The sequence below is a fragment of the Molossus molossus genome, unplaced genomic scaffold, assembly GCF_014108415.1.
Source record: "Molossus molossus isolate mMolMol1 unplaced genomic scaffold, mMolMol1.p scaffold_m16_p_8, whole genome shotgun sequence".
Taxonomy (NCBI): domain Eukaryota; kingdom Metazoa; phylum Chordata; class Mammalia; order Chiroptera; family Molossidae; genus Molossus; species Molossus molossus.
In genome coordinates, this window is record NW_023425402.1 from 2,031,200 (window position 1) to 2,047,896 (window position 16,697).

At 50.8% G+C, this 16,697-nt stretch overlaps 1 protein-coding gene across 1 annotated transcript; it reads left to right on the plus strand.

Annotated features, from left to right (window-relative positions):
- Window positions 1-8,869: 8,869 nt before the first annotated feature.
- On the plus strand, window positions 8,870-11,616 carry LOC118621297 (mucin-13-like). Its single transcript, XM_036248622.1, has 2 exons — window positions 8,870-9,167; window positions 10,841-11,616. Exons 1-2 carry the CDS (start codon window positions 9,104-9,106, stop codon window positions 11,614-11,616), a joined length of 840 nt encoding a protein of 279 aa, XP_036104515.1. The 5' UTR covers window positions 8,870-9,103.
- The last annotated feature ends 5,081 nt before the right edge of the window (window positions 11,617-16,697 follow it).

Consider the following 16,697-nt stretch of genomic DNA (forward strand, 5'->3'; position numbering starts at 1 on the left):
TGAGAGAGACATATTGACCGGCTGCCACCCACAAGACCCCAACTGGGGCCGGGGACAAACTGCAACCAAGGTACGTGCCCTTAGTGGGAACCGAACCCAGGTCTCTCTGGACCACAGGCCAATGCTCTAGCCACTGAGTCAAATCGGCCAGGGAGATTATATATATATATATATATATATATATATATATATATATCTTTGAAGCTCTTTATTTCTTCTTCAATTTTGAATGATAGCCTTGCTGGATAGAGTAGTCTTGGATTCAGACCCTTGCCTTGCAGTACTTTGTACACTTCATGCCACTCCCTTCTGGCCTGCAGTGTTTCTATTGAGAAATCAGTTGTCGGTCTAGTGGAAGCCTCCTTGTAGGTAACTGTCTCTCTCTTGCTTCCTTTAAGATTCTTTCTTTGTCTATAATGTTTGCCACTTTTATTATGATGTGTCTAGCTGTGGATCTTTTGGGGTTCATCTTGCTTGGGACTCTCTGTGTTTCCTGGACTTGTATGGCTTTTTCCTTCACCAGTTTAGGGAAATTTTCTGTCATTATTTCTTCAGACAGGTTCTCTGTTCCTTTCTCTGATTCTTCTCCTTCCAGTATCCCTATAATGCAAATGTTGTTACATTTTGCATTGTCCCACAGCTCCCTTAAACTCTCCTGCTTTATAATTTTTCCCCCCATTTGCTGCTCTATTTGGGTGTTTTTTCCTACCTTGTCTTCTAAGTCACTGATTCGGTCTTCAGCTTCTTCTAATCTACTATTGAACCCTTCTAAGGTACTTTTCATAACTGCTATGTCATTCCTTATTTCCTCTTGATTTTTATGCGCTTCTACCTCTTTTTTTTTAAAGTTGAAATAGTTCCCAGTGAGCTCTTCATAGTTCTTATTAAGTTGCTTGTAGTTTTCACCAAATTATTTGAGTACCCTTATAATCTTTGCTTTGAATTCTTTTTTTTTTTTTTTTTTATCCTCACCTGAGGACATTTTTCCATTTTTTGTATAGATAGAATGGGAGGGGGAGAGAAGAAGAGAGAGAGAGAGAGAGAGAGAAACATCGACGTCAAAGGGACACATCGAGTGGTTGCCACCTGCATGACCAACCAGGGCCGGGGACAAACTGCAACTGAGGTACATGCCCTTAGCGAGAACCGAACCTGGGTCTCTCCGGACCGCAGGCCGACGCTCTAACTGCTGAGCCAAACCGGCCAGGGCTGCTTTGAATTCTTTATCTGACAAGTTGCTTCCTTCTAGTTCCTGTAGTTCCTTTTCTGGTGATTTCTCTCTTTATTTCATTTGGGTGTTGTTTCTTTGTCTCACCATTTTAGCAATCTGGTAGTTCTAAGCCCAGTGAGGGATGTTGGAATGTGTAGGCAGGTCATTGTGTATCAGCTAATGTTGCTGTGCCTCCCAGCCTGTTTTGGCGTATGGTGCCTCTTGCTTGCTGTGGGTCCTGGAGGGTTGACATCTGGTGGCTGGAATTGTTCTGTCATGCAGGTCTCAGCTCCCTGAGATGCGCTGCTGCTTGGGCTGGGGCACCACTCTTGATCAGCTTCTGCTGATGCTGCTGGGGATGGGTCTCAGCTGCTGATATGTGCTGCTACTGCCTGGGGTGTGCGGGTCCATCTGGTACCCTGATGGGGGTGTGGGTCCCACTGGCATGTTGCAGGGGTGTGTAGGGTTCCACAAGAACATTGCTGGTGTGCGTGGGTTCCACTGGCTTTGTGCTGGGGTTCGTGGGTCCCTTTGGTATTCTGCTGGGGTACATGGGTCCAGCTGCTGTTCTGCTGGGGTTCGTGGGTCCCTCTGGTATTCTGATGAGGTGCATGGGTCCCACTGGTGCTCTGTTGAGGAACCCTGCTGCCTGGTGGGGCTCAGTTCCTGATCAGTTGCTGCTGGGGGCAAGTGTCAGCTCCAGGTTCACTCTGCTACTGCTGCTGCCACTGCTGCCAGGGCGTGCTCTCAAGTCCCAATTCTTCACTACTGTTGGGGGCTGAGGATGCTCCTCACCTGGGACTTTGCTGCTGCTAGGGGGAGGGGCTCCACTCCAACTCTGCTGCTGCAGGTCTCAGCTGCCCTAGCTCTGCTGCTTGGGCTGCGTTACCACTCCTGATCAGCCTTTGCTGATGCTACTGGGGATGGATTAAGCTGCCAATCTGAGCTGCTAATGCCTGTTGGGTGTGGGGCTCTACTCCCACCCAGTCACTGTTGCTGTGGGGGGAGGTGCCGGGCTTCCAAGCTGATGCTAGTGCCCTCACGAGCCTGGGCAGGCTGCCTTGAGCCTGGGTGGACCACCGTGGGCCTGAGCGAGCAGCTGCTGTTGGGGGTGGCTCTCTGGCTCCTCGCCCCCCCAGTTTCGGCTACTGCATCTTGATAGCGTTGCTACTGTGTGCTGACCGTGCCAACATGGCTGAGTCCACTTGACGGATGGTGCAGGGTGCTCTAGTGGACTCAGGTCACTCGGCCCCAGCCGCTCCCCATTTTCTCCTCCCCCGGAATACCTGGGATCCTCCAAAATGGCAGGGCCTCCTGGCCATGGCGCAGGAAAAGTTCGCTGATGTGCCACTTACCACAGTAGCTGGCTGCTTTCCATCCACAGCACAGGAACCTTCTGCCCTGTGTCTCTGCACTGCTCAAGGTTGGTCGTCCACACTCACATTCACTCACACTCTCTCTCACACTCTCTCTCACAGTCTCACACACTCACCCACACTCCGGTCCTGCCCGCTGCCATCTTTTCTACACTTCTAATTTTTTTCTTTATTGACTTTTAGAGAGAGAGAAAAGGAGAGGGAGAGCGAGATAGAAACATCAATGAGAGAGAACATCGATTGACCACCTCCTGCATGCCCCCCACTGGGGATCAGGCCCACAACCTGGGCATGTGCCCTGACCGGGAATTGAACCAGCAACCCCTTGGTGCAAGGGTTGTTGCTCAACCACTGAGCCACACCGGCCGGGCCGGAGTAACTTTCTGAGGACACAGGGCGAAGCTGGGCTCTGACCCAGGTCTGTCAGGAGAGCCTGTGTTCCTGATGCAGTGTTCCTGGCCGGCACACCGGCTGGCATTAGCTGTTTGTGGGTCTTCTCTTCTCTTTTTTTTTTTTAAAATTAAAGTACAACTTATAGGAAGTGCATGAATCTCAAGTGTAGAGCTTGACTAATTTAAAAGTGTGGACACACCGGTATCACCACCACCCAGTTCAAACTCTTGAACATTTCTATTACCTGAGTAGTCCTTTGTGCCCCTCCCTGTCAATACCCGCCCCACCCAGGAACTACGATTCTGACTTCTGCTTTGGGAACTTGCATTATTTTTACTTGTCCTCATAGACAGGTTGGGTGATTAACAGATGAAAGGCTCTACTCCCTAGCATGGGCTGTGGATTCACCCTGTTTCAAAAGCCTGGCCACACTGAGCCCTCCAGGGCAACGAGCATGGTGCAGCATTTCCTGGGGAGTGTAAGTGCAGGGGAGAAGGGGAGTTGCTCACCAGGTGACCCCACAAGTGCGAGGGAGAGAAGCAGCAGTAGCACACCCACAAGAAGAAGGAATGAGAAAGGAAAACACAGAGTATTGCAAAGTGAAAATTTGTGGTTTTTGACAATCCAAGAAGATTTCACGATAGGGAAGGAAGATTTCACTCTAATAATGTTGTTGGTTTTTTTTTTTGCTCATTTAGAAAGACTTTTGTTTTTCTCTGATAAATAGAGGCATTTATAACCTCCATGACCAAAGCCTTGTCCTTGGTCTGCACCTGGACACAGGACAGGGCTCAGGAATGCCCCATGGCTTAGGATGTGATCTGGTCCACAAGGAGCACATGGCTTTGGACACAGAGTGAGCTGTGGAGCGGCTATGAGTTGAGCAACAGCCACGAGGGTGGTCACGACAGGAACCACGGCAGTGCTGTGGGCATGGAAAAGGCCACATCCATGTCTACAAGGACCATGGAATGGATCACAAATGAGGCCCTGAGGAGGCCGTGGAGGAAAAGGGGCGTGTGGACAATGGAGTATGCTGTAAAAAGAAAATATAGGGGAAGAAGGGGGTCATGGAAGAGAAGGCAGTGACTGTAACATGGGTCTGGATGGACTTCCAAAAGGCAAAAGAGTGGACAAGTTATATTGATCATGCCTCTCGGAGAAAGCAACTAAAATTTCTGGACAGAATATTGGAAAATATCTTTGTAACTGTACTAGTTAGCTGGGCAGATAGTAGGTAGTACCTAGGTTAATCACCAAGAGAAGACGAATACTCGGACTGACAAAAAACTACGAGCCAGCCTTTGTGTTGAGGACATTTGTTAAGTCTGGCAAACTTCAGCACAAGGGCACAGGAGGCGAAGTCCAGGACCTGCAGGAAGTCCAGGGCATAGGAAACCCCACATAAAGCTGAGACCCAGGGCCTGGTTAGACTAGAATGAAACTGTGCCGACTGTGCCCTGGCTGGTTTGGCTCAGTGGTTAGAGCATCGGCCAGCGGATGAGGGAGTCCCAGGTTCGGTTCCCGCTAAGGGCACGTACCTCGGTTGCAGTTCGTCCCCGGCCCTGGTTGGCGTCATGTGGGTGGCAACCGGTCAATGTATCTCTCTCATGTCGATGTTTCTCTCTCTCTCTCCTGCTCTAACTGAAGATAAATGCACAAATCTCCTCGGGTGAGGAAGAAAGAAAGGGAGGGAGGGAGGGAGGGAGGGAGGGAGGAAGGAAGGAAGGAAGGAAGGAAGGAAGGAAGGAAGGAAGGAAGGAAGGAAGGAAGGAAGGAAGGAGAAAGAAAGAAAGAAAGAAAGAAAGAAAGAAAGAAAGAAAGAAAGAAAGAAAGAAAGAAAGAAAGAAAGAAAGAAAGAAAGAAAGAAAGAAAGAAAGAAACTATGCTGACCATCATGCACATGGGGGGCTAAGAAATTGTCTCCTGCCAAACTTGACATGGAATGGAGGGTGTGGAAAATCTCTCCAGAGAGCTCGTAAATGGCATGACTTCCTTCATTTTTTAAAAAGGTCAGAGCAAGGCAAACGTATTGACTCATTTTGTCACGAGAGCAACAATAAAAAACACACTCAGAGAGAGTAATGCATTTCTTAAGCAGGGTAAGAGGAGCACCCTTTCATAATCTTTGGTAAAATTAGTGGCCTAAAAGGGCAATGGCAACAGAGAAGTTAAAAACACCACTGAGTTCATCTCTTAGACTTCTGCAGAAAACAAAACAAACACCACATCACCTTACTGGATTCTGAAGAGAACACTCCCACACCAGAGACGTCTCCTCACTAAACATGGTTTCACATCAAGGGTGATCTTGGCACAAATCAGCAGCTGACGTTTCTGGGGAGCCAGCTGTGGAAATGGCTCTGGCGGCTGGTTGAAGGGGCAGATTCCCAAAGCAGAGTGTCGGGCTGGAGTCTTGGCCATGCACTTGGCCGGTGAAAGGCGCACAGCAGGGATTCCACAAGCCCCGGCAGCCGGTCTCCTCTGATCTGTTATCCATCCTTCCTTTTTTTTTTTTTTTTTTTAAATTGAGGTACAGTTGACATATAACAGTACATTAGTTTCAAGTGTACAACATAATGGTTTGATATTTGCACACATGTGAAATGATCGCCACAATAAACCTGGTTAACCTCTGTCTGGGTTGTAGCTTCAATCACGCAAACTGGACAGACAGAATACCCTCCAGGTCTCCTTCACCTTTGGGAAGATTCTTTCTCCTTACTCTTTGTTTCTTCCAAATTTCTCCCATTTGAAATCTACATGTTTATGTTTTTCTTCTTTGCTTTTGTCCTTTATTACTACATACTTATTATGTGCCGAACACCACACCTTTAAATACCCCATCATTTATTTCTCAGAACAATCCAAAGAAAACTTAAATTTCTGGCTCTATAATGGGCTAGGAGCCTTGACTTAAAATACTCCGAAAGCTTAATATTGTGGACTAAAAAGTCTTCTTAAGTGAATCAACAAGTTGGCAAGAAAGTAAGGAAGGCTAAAATTAAAGACTAAGCCCAGCTGGTGTGGCTCAGTGGTTGAGCGTCGACCCTGCACCAAGAGGTCAGCAGTTCGGTTCCCGGTCAGGGCGCATGCCCAGGTTGTGGGCCCGATCCCAGTGGGGGGCGTGCAGAAGGCAGCCAGTTTATGTACCATCTCATCGATGTTTCTATCTCTCTCCCTCTCCCTTCCTCTCTTTCTAAAACCAATAAAAAAGAAAAAGACTAAGTTATGTTAGGAACCCAAGAAGTAAAGGAAGTACTGAAACCAACTTTGGCCAAACCAGGTGCACTTAACCTTCAGCAGCGCCAGCCAAGGTGGGGATCTGGCAGTGGACCCTCACTTTAATCTGAAACCTCCAGAGAGTGCAAACTGAAAAGAAGCCCACCTCTCTCCCAAGGAAATGCAAGTAAAATCGCCAGTCTCTAAACTCCGAGGGGAAGTATGTCTGAGAAATAGCTGTGACCACAATACTTTACATGGTTTGCAGCCCCAAATCATGGGTAATTCAAAAGGCCTCAAGCCTATTATTTAACTGAAAAGAATCCTCAGATGACAATGCCTCATATGTTTGGCCCAAACATGCAGCTTCTCTGTGGAAGGTCAGACCTTCAGCTCAGGCCTCGAGGGACTTCTTCAGATAACAGCACAAGAAAAGTAAATTCATAGTCGTAACTCTCAATTACAAGTGAAAACAGACACCAGGAATGACAGCCAGCAAGAAAGAAGACAAAACCGAACAGCAGGATCAGCTCCCCCAAAACTGAAAGCACTGGAATTACTCAAAGCAGAGCACGGAGCAAGGAGGTTTCAGTGTGTCATAGCTTATGGCTGCCCACTGATGTCCATGGTCCATCTTGAGCAATGGAACCCTCCTATTTTAGTTGAGTGCATGTCCACCCACCTAGCGGGTATACTTCCCAGTCTCTTTTGAAGCTGATGGGAACTGTGTGACCATGTTCTGGTGTATGGTGTGTAAGCAGAAAACAGTAATCTCTCATGAAGTTAAAAAACAAGATAAAATTAAAATACTTAATAACATTAGGGAATGAGTTGGGAGATGGTAATAAGAATTAAAATGTGCCAAGATCCTTGTATTGTTTTGAAGAAGAGTAAAATATTAATTTCAGTTAGACTATAATAAGTAGGCATGTAAAAAAGTTTTTAAGAATAACCTCTAAAAAGTGCAATCTGGGCTGTAATTGAGGGTCTCTGCCTCCATGCAGTTTTAGAGGGGAAGAGAAAGTTTCATTCTTAGAGTGCTACTGTTTTGTTTTTTAAATATATATATATATATATATATATTTTTTTATCCTCACCCGAGGACATTCTTCCATTTTTTGTTCAGATAGAGCAGGAGGGAGGGAGGGAGGGAAGGAGGGAGGGAGGGAGGGAGAGAGAGAGAGAGAGAGAGAGAGAGAGAGAGAGAGATGTCCACATGAAAGGGACACATCGAGTGGTTGCCACCAGCACGACCCAACCAGGGCCGGGGACAAACTGCAACTGAGGTACATGCCCTTAGCGGGAACCGAACCCAGGTCTCTCTGGACCGCAGGCCAACGCTCTAACCGCTGAGCCAAACCGTCCAGGGCCTGTTTTGTTTTTTTAGCCACTGAATAGGATTGCTAGGAGTCCAAGACCCAACCTGTCATTGGCTGCCCCCTTGCCCCCCACCTCAGGAACTACCCATCACAGCTGCTAGGACATTTGTGTTTGAGCCTCTCCCCGTGTACCCCATCCCTTCCTGATGCCCAGACTCACTCATTTCAAGGTCCCAGGTGTCTCTAGCCCCTTCCTGCTTGCCAACTTCTTTCTAACAGGTCTTATTTGTTGGGGATGCTCATTCACCTACAAACGAACTATCTGAGAGACAGCTGGCTCTGTCACACACAGTGTGTGGGACTCCCATCAGTCCCGCACCTTCTGCCCTGACCACAAGATATCTTCTCCATGAACTCCCCAAACCATCCAGTCATTTGGGTTTGGCCAGTCATGTTCATTTAGCTGACTGTGTGTGCTCACTGCTGCTACAGCACCTCCACATCCAGACCCAACATGAGCTCCTGGCAGACTCGGACTATAGACCTCCTTCCCCTAACAGACTTGACGTCTTCTAATGTGGCCTGAGGTATACCTACTAGAGACACCTCATTGAAGGTTATGAGAGGGAACATCAGTAGGATCCCAAAGTAGAAAAGCTCCTACAGATTTCTCTGAAAACAGGCAGGAGGGAAGTCCTGTGGTTGAGGTCATAAGGGGGCGCTATACCATCACTTCTGTCTGACAGGTGGCTTGATCTTGCACATGCAACACTCTCCCCACTCCCTCAGCCCCCATGCCCGAGGGACTGCCGAGAGGGCTTCATGGACCCCTGGGCCCCTCCTCTCCTGTTCATTCATGTGCATCTCTGAGTGCCTGCTGCACACCGGCGATGCTGCATCTGCCTTCTGCCCATAAGCCAGAGGCCCAGATCCCTCGTTACTGCTCTCTTCTGAGTCTCATTTTTTTGTTTGCTCCCTTAGCTCAGTCCATTAGGGTTTCTTTCCTGCTAAAGCAGGCACACAGGACTTCCTGACCAGAACACAGAAGTGGAACAGGTTTCTGGCCCCATTCCTGCCTCAGAGGGTGGGTCCTTCTACTCTGACAACCTTGATTACCTTGCCCCATTTTACTTCCTGCTGCAACCCAGCCCAGTGCCCTGTCTAGTGTGATCATATCATTTTCCTTTCTCACCTTTCTCTTGACCCCTAATCCATTCCTTCCCAGGCTCAGTATTGTTTTGTTAGCTGTTCATAGTTGACAGAAGAACAAGTCAACTTCCCAACTCCTCCCCAACCCACATGAAGCTATAAAGGCCCCTGAAGCTCTTCTATGATAAAGAAAGAGGCAACAGCATCGCATGGAGGAAGCTTAATGAACCCAGGCATCCAGTCTCTCACCCCACCGCCAAGCTCACGTTCTTCCCAAGAACACATACTTAGGAGACCCAAGCTCTGGAAGCTCCAGCCTCTATCTCTTCACCTTGAACCCTTCTTTTTCAAGAATACTGCTCTTTGCCTTCTAGGTCTTGGCCTCATCTGGGATCCAAGCATCTTGCTTTCTGGCCATCAAGAGGCAGATCAAGATGCAAAAAGGAAGTGTTCCCCTTAAGTGTTGGTTACTATTGCCTCTCCTACTTTTAGAACATGGTGAGTAATTTTCCTTACAAGTGGGTGGTCTGAGAACCTTTGAGGGACTGTGGAGTGGTGAGCACTGCTGGAGCAGCTGTGGTCGTCCTCCATGTGAGGACACAGTTGTCCTCCAATCCCTTCAGTCTGACGACACATCGCTAGGGAGGCAGTAGGAGCACAGTGCTAATACTGTTCCCAGACAGCCTGCCCAGGACGCGTGGCTCCATCTGCTACCTGTGTGCTTTGGGTGAGTTGTCTAACTTCTCTGTGCTTCAGTTTCTGCATCTATAAAATGGTAATGACCTGTGTGATATGGCGGGCAGGGAATTAAATATTAAGGATAGAAGAGTTGACTATTTAAAAAAAATATCACTCATTTATATTCTACAAACTTGATTTCTCTCCTGTTCCTAACCTAAATCACATCACCCTAAATCAGCCTCAGATCAAGGAGAACAGGAGTCAGGTGTACACCGGTTCCCACCCAGTTTCCATGGCCCTGGCTCTCAAGCCCTCCGTGGGCCGCCTCCCATGGCACAACCAGAAAGCATGACTTCCTAGAGAATCCATCCCTTTGGATAAAAGTACGTCTTATCATTTTGACTCCTCTGCTCTCCAAAGCTTCTCAGTCAAACCCACTCCCTCTTTCACGCCATCTCTACTTTTGTTCGCCTCAGTTTCCTGTTTAGTTTTACTCACGATTCTGTTCTTAACCCCAGTTCACATCCCACTGCAGAATTTGGAGGCCTTCCCAAAACAGAGCTATACTCTCACCGTATGTTCGCTGAAATAAGACAGGAGAAAACACACACCTGCGGGGTGTGGCTGGGAGCCCACGGCCCAGCCAGCACTGGCACAGGGAAAGGACGCAAGCTCTGGGAGAGCGGGGTCTGTCCTTCAGAGCAGTGAGGGGCGAGCATGGACGCCACCCGAGCTCCAGCTGAGCCTCCCTAGGCTCGTGGGTCTGGATTTAGGGCCCTTAGTCCGTGGAGAGCATTCACATTGAATCTACATATAACCTGTCCTCCGCCAGCCTGTGCCGCAGTGGTCAGGAGCCCCGGCACTCCAATGCAAACAGAATCACTGGCCTCTTTAGGAGAGACAGATACCTGGGCCCCACCTCGAACTCTGACTCATTTAGTCTGGAGTGGTTTGTGTAGGTATCTTCATTTTCAATAAGCTCTCTAGGTGAGTCTACTGTAGGTGTTTTGTGAATAACACTCAGAAATATTTTCCAAGAAGTGAGCAATACTGCTTTAAGAATGAGTGAATCAATATATACTAGTTTCACCTGGGCACTACAATTCCTTCATGATCATTTTAATCTGAGTTAGATCTTGTCTGGCAGATTTTGGAATAAGCTTACTGCCAGTGGAACCAGGTCAGGCAACGCTGGTGTTGGGCTGGGTGGGCAGGGTGACAGAGCATGGCAGCTAAAAGTACAGGTCCCACAGCCTGGGTTCAACTCCTGTTCTACTGCTGACCAGCTATATAAACTTGGGCTAGATTCATATTTCTAAACCTCAATTTTTTTCATCTTAGCTGGTAATAATCATTGTATCTATTTCATAGGCCTGTGTGAGTATTACATAGAATTATCTATGTAATGAATTTAACCAAGTGTTGAGCAAAACATATATATTGTCTCTGTCTCCACATATATATTTGTCATCATTATTCATTATTACCAGGTGTAACCTCCAGTAGCACACCCACCAACACTGGACCCAATGGAACCAGCACACCTGCCAGCACCGGATCCGGTGGGACCCCCAATGGAACCAGCACACCCATCAACACTGGACTCAATGGAACCAGCGCACCTGCCAGCACCAGATCCGGTGGGACCCCCAATGGAACCAGCACACCTGCCAGCACTGAATCTGGGGGGACCCCCAATGGAACCAGCACACCTGCCAGCACTGAATCCGGGGGGACCCCCAATGGAACCAGCACACCTGCCAGCACTGAATCCGGGGGGACCCCCAATGGAACCAGCGCACCCGCCAGCACTGAATCCGGGGGAACCCCCAATGGAACCAGCGCACCCGCCAGCACTGAATCCGGGGGGACCCCCAATGGAACCAGCACACCCGCCAGCACTGAATCCGGGGGGACCCCCAATGGAACCAGCACACCCGCCAGCACTGAATCCGGGGGGACCCCCAATGGAACCAGCACACCCGCCAGCACTGAATCCGGGGGGACCCCCAATGGAACCAGCACACCTGCCAGCACTGAATCCGGGGGGACCCCCAATGGAACCAGCACACCCGCCAGCACTGAATCCGGGGGGACCCCCAATGGAACCAGCACACCCGCCAGCACTGAATCCGGGGGGACCCCCAATGGAACCAGCACACCCGCCAGCACTGAATCCGGGGGGACCCCCAATGGAACCAGCACACCCGCCAGCACGGAAATCCGGGGGGACCCCCAATGGAACCAGCACACCCGCCAGCACTGAATCCGGGGGGACCCCCAATGGAACCAGCACACCCGCCAGCACTGAATCCGGGGGGACCCCCAATGGAACCAGCACACCCGCCAACACTGGATCCGGTGGGACCCCCAGTGGAACCAGCACACCCGCCAACACTGGATCCGGTGGGACCCCCAATGGAACCAGCACACCTGCCAGCACTGGATCCGGGGGGACCTTAGGAGGTTTGGGCACACCCTCTCCAACTGGAACGCACACAACTCCCAACAGAATGAGCACAAGTTCTGCTATTTCAACGAGTAAAGTGAGGCCTGATGGGTCCCTGAAGCCATGGGAAATCTTCCTCATCACTCTGGTCTCAGTTTTAGTGGCTGTGGGTCTCTTTGCTGGGGTCTTCTTCTGTATGGTGAGTGCCTAATAAGTAGGGAATTGCCCGGGGGAAGGAGTAGGAATGCAGGAAATGGGTATGAGTAGCAGGGGAGCCAAGCTGGGTCGAGCAGGGAGGGAGGAAAGAGCGGGAGGGAGCTACTGAGAGAAGGAGCAGGCTGGGGCTGCGGGCCGGAGGAGCCCGTCCGTGTGCACAGGCAACTACTGACTTGAGGGTAAAGGGGCCAGAAAAAGGAAAAGGCTGGAGGGCACGAAGATGGTTTGAAGGCAGAGAAAACTCCAACAGGAGTCTGTGCCCAGCTGGTGTGGCTCAGTGGTTGGCATCCACCAAAAGGTTGTTGGTTCGATGCCGGGTCAGGACACATGCCCAGGTTGTGGGCCTGATCCCCAGTCGGGGGCGTGCAGGAGATGGCCAGTCGATATTCTCTCTCATCAATGTTTCTATCCCTCTCCCTGTCCCTCTAAAGGCAATAAAGAAAATACTTTTAAAAACACACAAAAAAACAAAAGATTAAAGATGGTAAAGAGTTGGGAGAGGGGGTATAATTTTGAAACTATTCACCCTTCTTTTTCTAGAGAAACTTCCTATCGCTGAGAGATGTCTTTGATGCAGCTGTCTACCGTCCTCATGACCCCCACCTTGGCCCGGGCCCTGCAGGGGGTCATGGAGTCCACTATAGGTCGAGGTGGAGCCTTAGCTGGTTCCGGAGGAGACCAGTGTCCTTGGAAGCCATGGAGATGAGAGGGAGATACCATGGGCCCTGAGCAGGGCTAAAGCCGAGGACCACATCATTCATAGAGGAAGCTGAACTGGGGGACTGGGATCCGAGGGTCTTCATTTGTCCCCAGGAGTCCCTCCCAGCTTTGTTTGGATCTGTGTCAGCCTTGGGGAAGACACTTCCTCCCTCTCTGTTGCTTTAATCAGACATTGGAAAGAGGAGATGGTATTGGTCATTTAGCAAGAAATAAACACATCCAAAGTCAATGGCAGAGCCTGTGTGTTCATATGAGTAGGTGTCCACGGTGCTGAGTTGAATCTCCCAGCTGTGCTAGAGAAGCCCATGCTGGAATCCGCCCGGCATTCAGAGCCCCACAGTGAACCCCACGGGCCTCATTCACCTGTCCCCATTCTTTAACTCTTCTTGCCCCAAGCAAGACTCTTGCCCAGGATCCCCAAGACTCACTCAAGTTGCCAGGGGAGTGAGCTGGAAGAAAGGAGGAGGGCGGCCTGCGCCAGGATTGCGGGGCCCTCGCGCAGGCCTGCGGCACAGGTCTCGTGCACGGCGGGGTGGAGGGGTGCAGTGCTGTGGGCCAGCTGTGGCCGCTCCGGTCACAGTTTGCAAGGCATTCACCTTTGCTCCAGACTGGCTACTTGTTGGAGTGCAGGTGCCAGGTGGCACATTTCTCTCAGAGTACGCGCGTTGGAAGCAGACAGGAAGCATTCCTGTTTTACCATGGAAGGTCTTTCTGGACAAGGTCTGACTTTTTAACAAGCTCATGAAGTCCCCTCCCAGAAAGGCTGCACATATCTTTTTCCTGGGTGCAGGGAGCCAGCTGCCTTACCCTACAGGTCTGGGAGATCACAGGGAGCCGCTCTGGAAAGTTGAGTTGTTCCAGATTCGGTGACAGTGAGAGGGCTCTCCTTGGGACAAAGCCCTGGGGAGAGAACGAGCAGTTTGCTGGTGGCTTCGCTCCAACTCCCAGCAGTGGGAACTGGGGTTCTCAGATCCAAACAGTTGACCCTAATTAACGAGGCCATGCTAGCACGGGCAGGGCGGGCATCATCGCCTCACGGAGGGGATCCAGCGGCCAGAAGGAGAAGCTGAGTGGAACCCCCTGAAAAGGTGGACAGGATAATGTGACCGACATGAAAATAATTGAGATTAGGCAAGGCGATCCATTTTGGTAATGAGACATTGCCAAACACCCATTTTCATGTTTAAAATTACAATAGACAAATGGAAAGAGTAGCCACTGTGGAGAATAACATTAGTAGCTGGGCGAGCAGGTGGGAGGGCTCAGTAGACGGACTGCACAGATGGGAGCCACCAGGAAGTGGGGGCACTGAGCACAGACCCAGGGGACCAATATGCGAGTAATAGGTTCAAATCCCAGAGGGAATGGATGACAGAAAGTGAAAGAATAATAGAGAAGAAAGACTGGAGTCTGCAGGTTGAAAAGCTTCACTAACTACAACTCAGTAAATACACTAAAAACCATGGACTTACCTATTCAAAACAGGTGAACTATATGGTATGGGAATTATATTTCAATAAAACTATTAAAATATTATTACCAGGGGAGTGAGCTGGAAGAAACAAGAAGGCCTTATAAAAATTGTGTAAATATCAAAATTTTGTTTTCTAAAAATAAAGAGCAAATGACTCAAAGCAATGGGCATTTGGCCACAGAGAGAGGAAAAGGGAGGAGACTATGGGGTGCGATTTATCTTGTGATTAATTCACTGGTTATTCTATAAGTACCTCGCTACTCCCAGAAACTGGAGCGTGTTTGCAAAGTCAGAACGCATTGTTACTCAACCCTTGTCATGGAGCACACCGTGGTGAATGCCGTCGCGTGAAGCTGGCGGGAGCCCAGCTCCCTGAGCTGCCGGCCAGACCCATGCTTTGCTCTGTGGCTCTTCGCACGCTCTGTCCCGTGCTCTTGGAGGTGCAGAATGTTTTCCAGGTCTCAACTTCCATATATACATATATTTGCCTGAAACGGATCTGTTCGAGAAGACCTCTGTGGCCAGAGCACAGGGCTAGGTATACTTTTCTAACTCCCCTTTACGGATACCTGCTTTTTTCTTTCTGGCCCCTGTTATTATGGAGCCAGTGAAGGGATAATTCAAAAATCTCTCCTAATTTAGGTATCATGTACCCAGAGTAGGGCTTCATGCTTTCCCCTGCCTCACACGAATTCCTGTTAGGGGCGAAATGGTGTGTAATAAGCTGGTAATTTTGATACATGTTAAGATGTTATCTATTCAGATATACTGCAGAGTGAGGTACAGGAGTAATAAAACTTCTGTTTAACAGACTCTTGCCTCCCATTCGTGTCCAAGACCGGTCCCTCCTGCGGGAGCGGGAAAGCAGAGCGGTGACCAGCAGCCGAGGCGGCGCCTGAGCCCACCCGCGCGAGCCCTGCCTCGTGGGCCCACTTCGGAATGTCCGGGATTTGTAAAAACTTGCTGGGAATCGGCAACTGACATGAAACCCACATCCCGGGTTTGCATGCCATTCTCTGTGAGCAGAGTCTCATCCACCAGTCTCTTGGTCTAGGTTCTCTGCTGTATGTTTTGCGTGATTTCAAGAACGCTGTTAGGAGCCCGCGTTTACTTCCCACTGGTGAACGGCACGTCTCGACGAGAGAGGGGCACAGAGGGGCCGTCCAGCGAGCGGCTCTGAGCGCGGGCTGAGGAACTGGAACCTCTGGTTTCAGATCTAAGCTCACCGGGACCGCGCGCGCAGCCCGCGTCTCCCCCGGCGCGTGAAGCCCGTGCCCCCCCCCCCGCGCGCAGCCCGCGTCCCCCCCGCGCGCGCGCAGCCTGCGTCTCCCACCCCGCGCGCAGCCCGCGTCTCCCCCGGCGCGTGAAGCCCGTGCCCCCCCCCCGCGCGCAGCCCGCGTCTCCCCCGGCGCGTGAAGCCCGTGCCCCCCCCCGCGCGCGCGCAGCCCGCGTCTCCCACCCCGCGCGCAGCCCGCCCCCTCCCCCTCCCCCCGCGCGCAGCCCGCGTCCCCCCCGCGCGCGCGCAGCCTGCGTCTCCCACCCCGCGCGCAGCCCGCGTCTCCCCCGGCGCGTGAAGCCCGTGCCCCCCCCCCCCCCGCGCGCAGCCCGCGTCCCCCCCGCGCGCGCGCAGCCCGCGTCTCCCACCCCGCGCGCAGCCCGCCCCCTCCCCCTCCCCCCGCGCGCAGCCCGCGTCTCCCACCCCGCGCGCGAAGCCCGTGCCTCCTCCCCCTCCCCCCGCGCGCAGCCCGCCTCTCCGGACCGCAGTGTGCGCGCTGCGAGGACGCGGGAACGGTGTGCGCGCTTCCTACGCTGCTGGGAAGCCCTCCGACCAGGCTCTATAAACTGTGCGCTTTTTTATATTAGGTACGTTTGTGTTTCATATTTTTTTGAAACTATGGAAAAACATTTCATAGAGAAAACATCTTCATTTACTTTCACCAAAGGTTTTTGAGGACTGTAAATGTTATAGTTAAAGTCACAGGAAACTCAAAAAGTGTAATAAACTTATCTTTTGGTACCGAAAAACATGATCAGAAATATCTTTTAAGCAAGAAACGTTCGCGGTGACTAACGGGGGCCCAGGCAGGGTCCAGGGAGCAGAGGGAGCCCCGCCCACTGCCGAGGAAGCGCGTGCTCCGCGGGCGTCAGAGGGAAACGTGGGTCCCACGGTGACGCAACGTTAGATCCATTAGAAACATTTTAATCCTCTCCTGAGGATATTTTTTTCCCATTTACCTTCAGATAGAGTGGGATGGGGAGAGAGAAAAGCCACGTGAGAGAGACACACGGACTGGTGGCCTCCTGCACGACCCCAGCTAGGGCCAGGACCAGACTGCAGCCGAGGGCGGTGCCCTTGTCTGGAATCGAAGCAGGACTCTGGTCTGCGGCCGAAGCTCCAACCGCTGAGCCAGAAACGGTTATTTCACTGTCTATATTTACACTTCTATATTTACCATGTGGTAGAAACTACATTTTTAAAAGTATTAAA

What these genes read in the sequence shown, in the direction of transcription:
- LOC118621297 (XM_036248622.1), top strand. Translation starts at nt 9,104, where the DNA reads ATGCAAAAAGGAAGTGTTCCCCTTAAGTGTTGGTTACTATTGCCTCTC. An exon ending in TCTCCTACTTTTAGAACATG is followed by an intron (nt 9,168 to 10,840) that starts GTGAGTAATTTT and finishes CATTATTACCAG; the next exon opens with GTGTAACCTCCAGTAGCACA.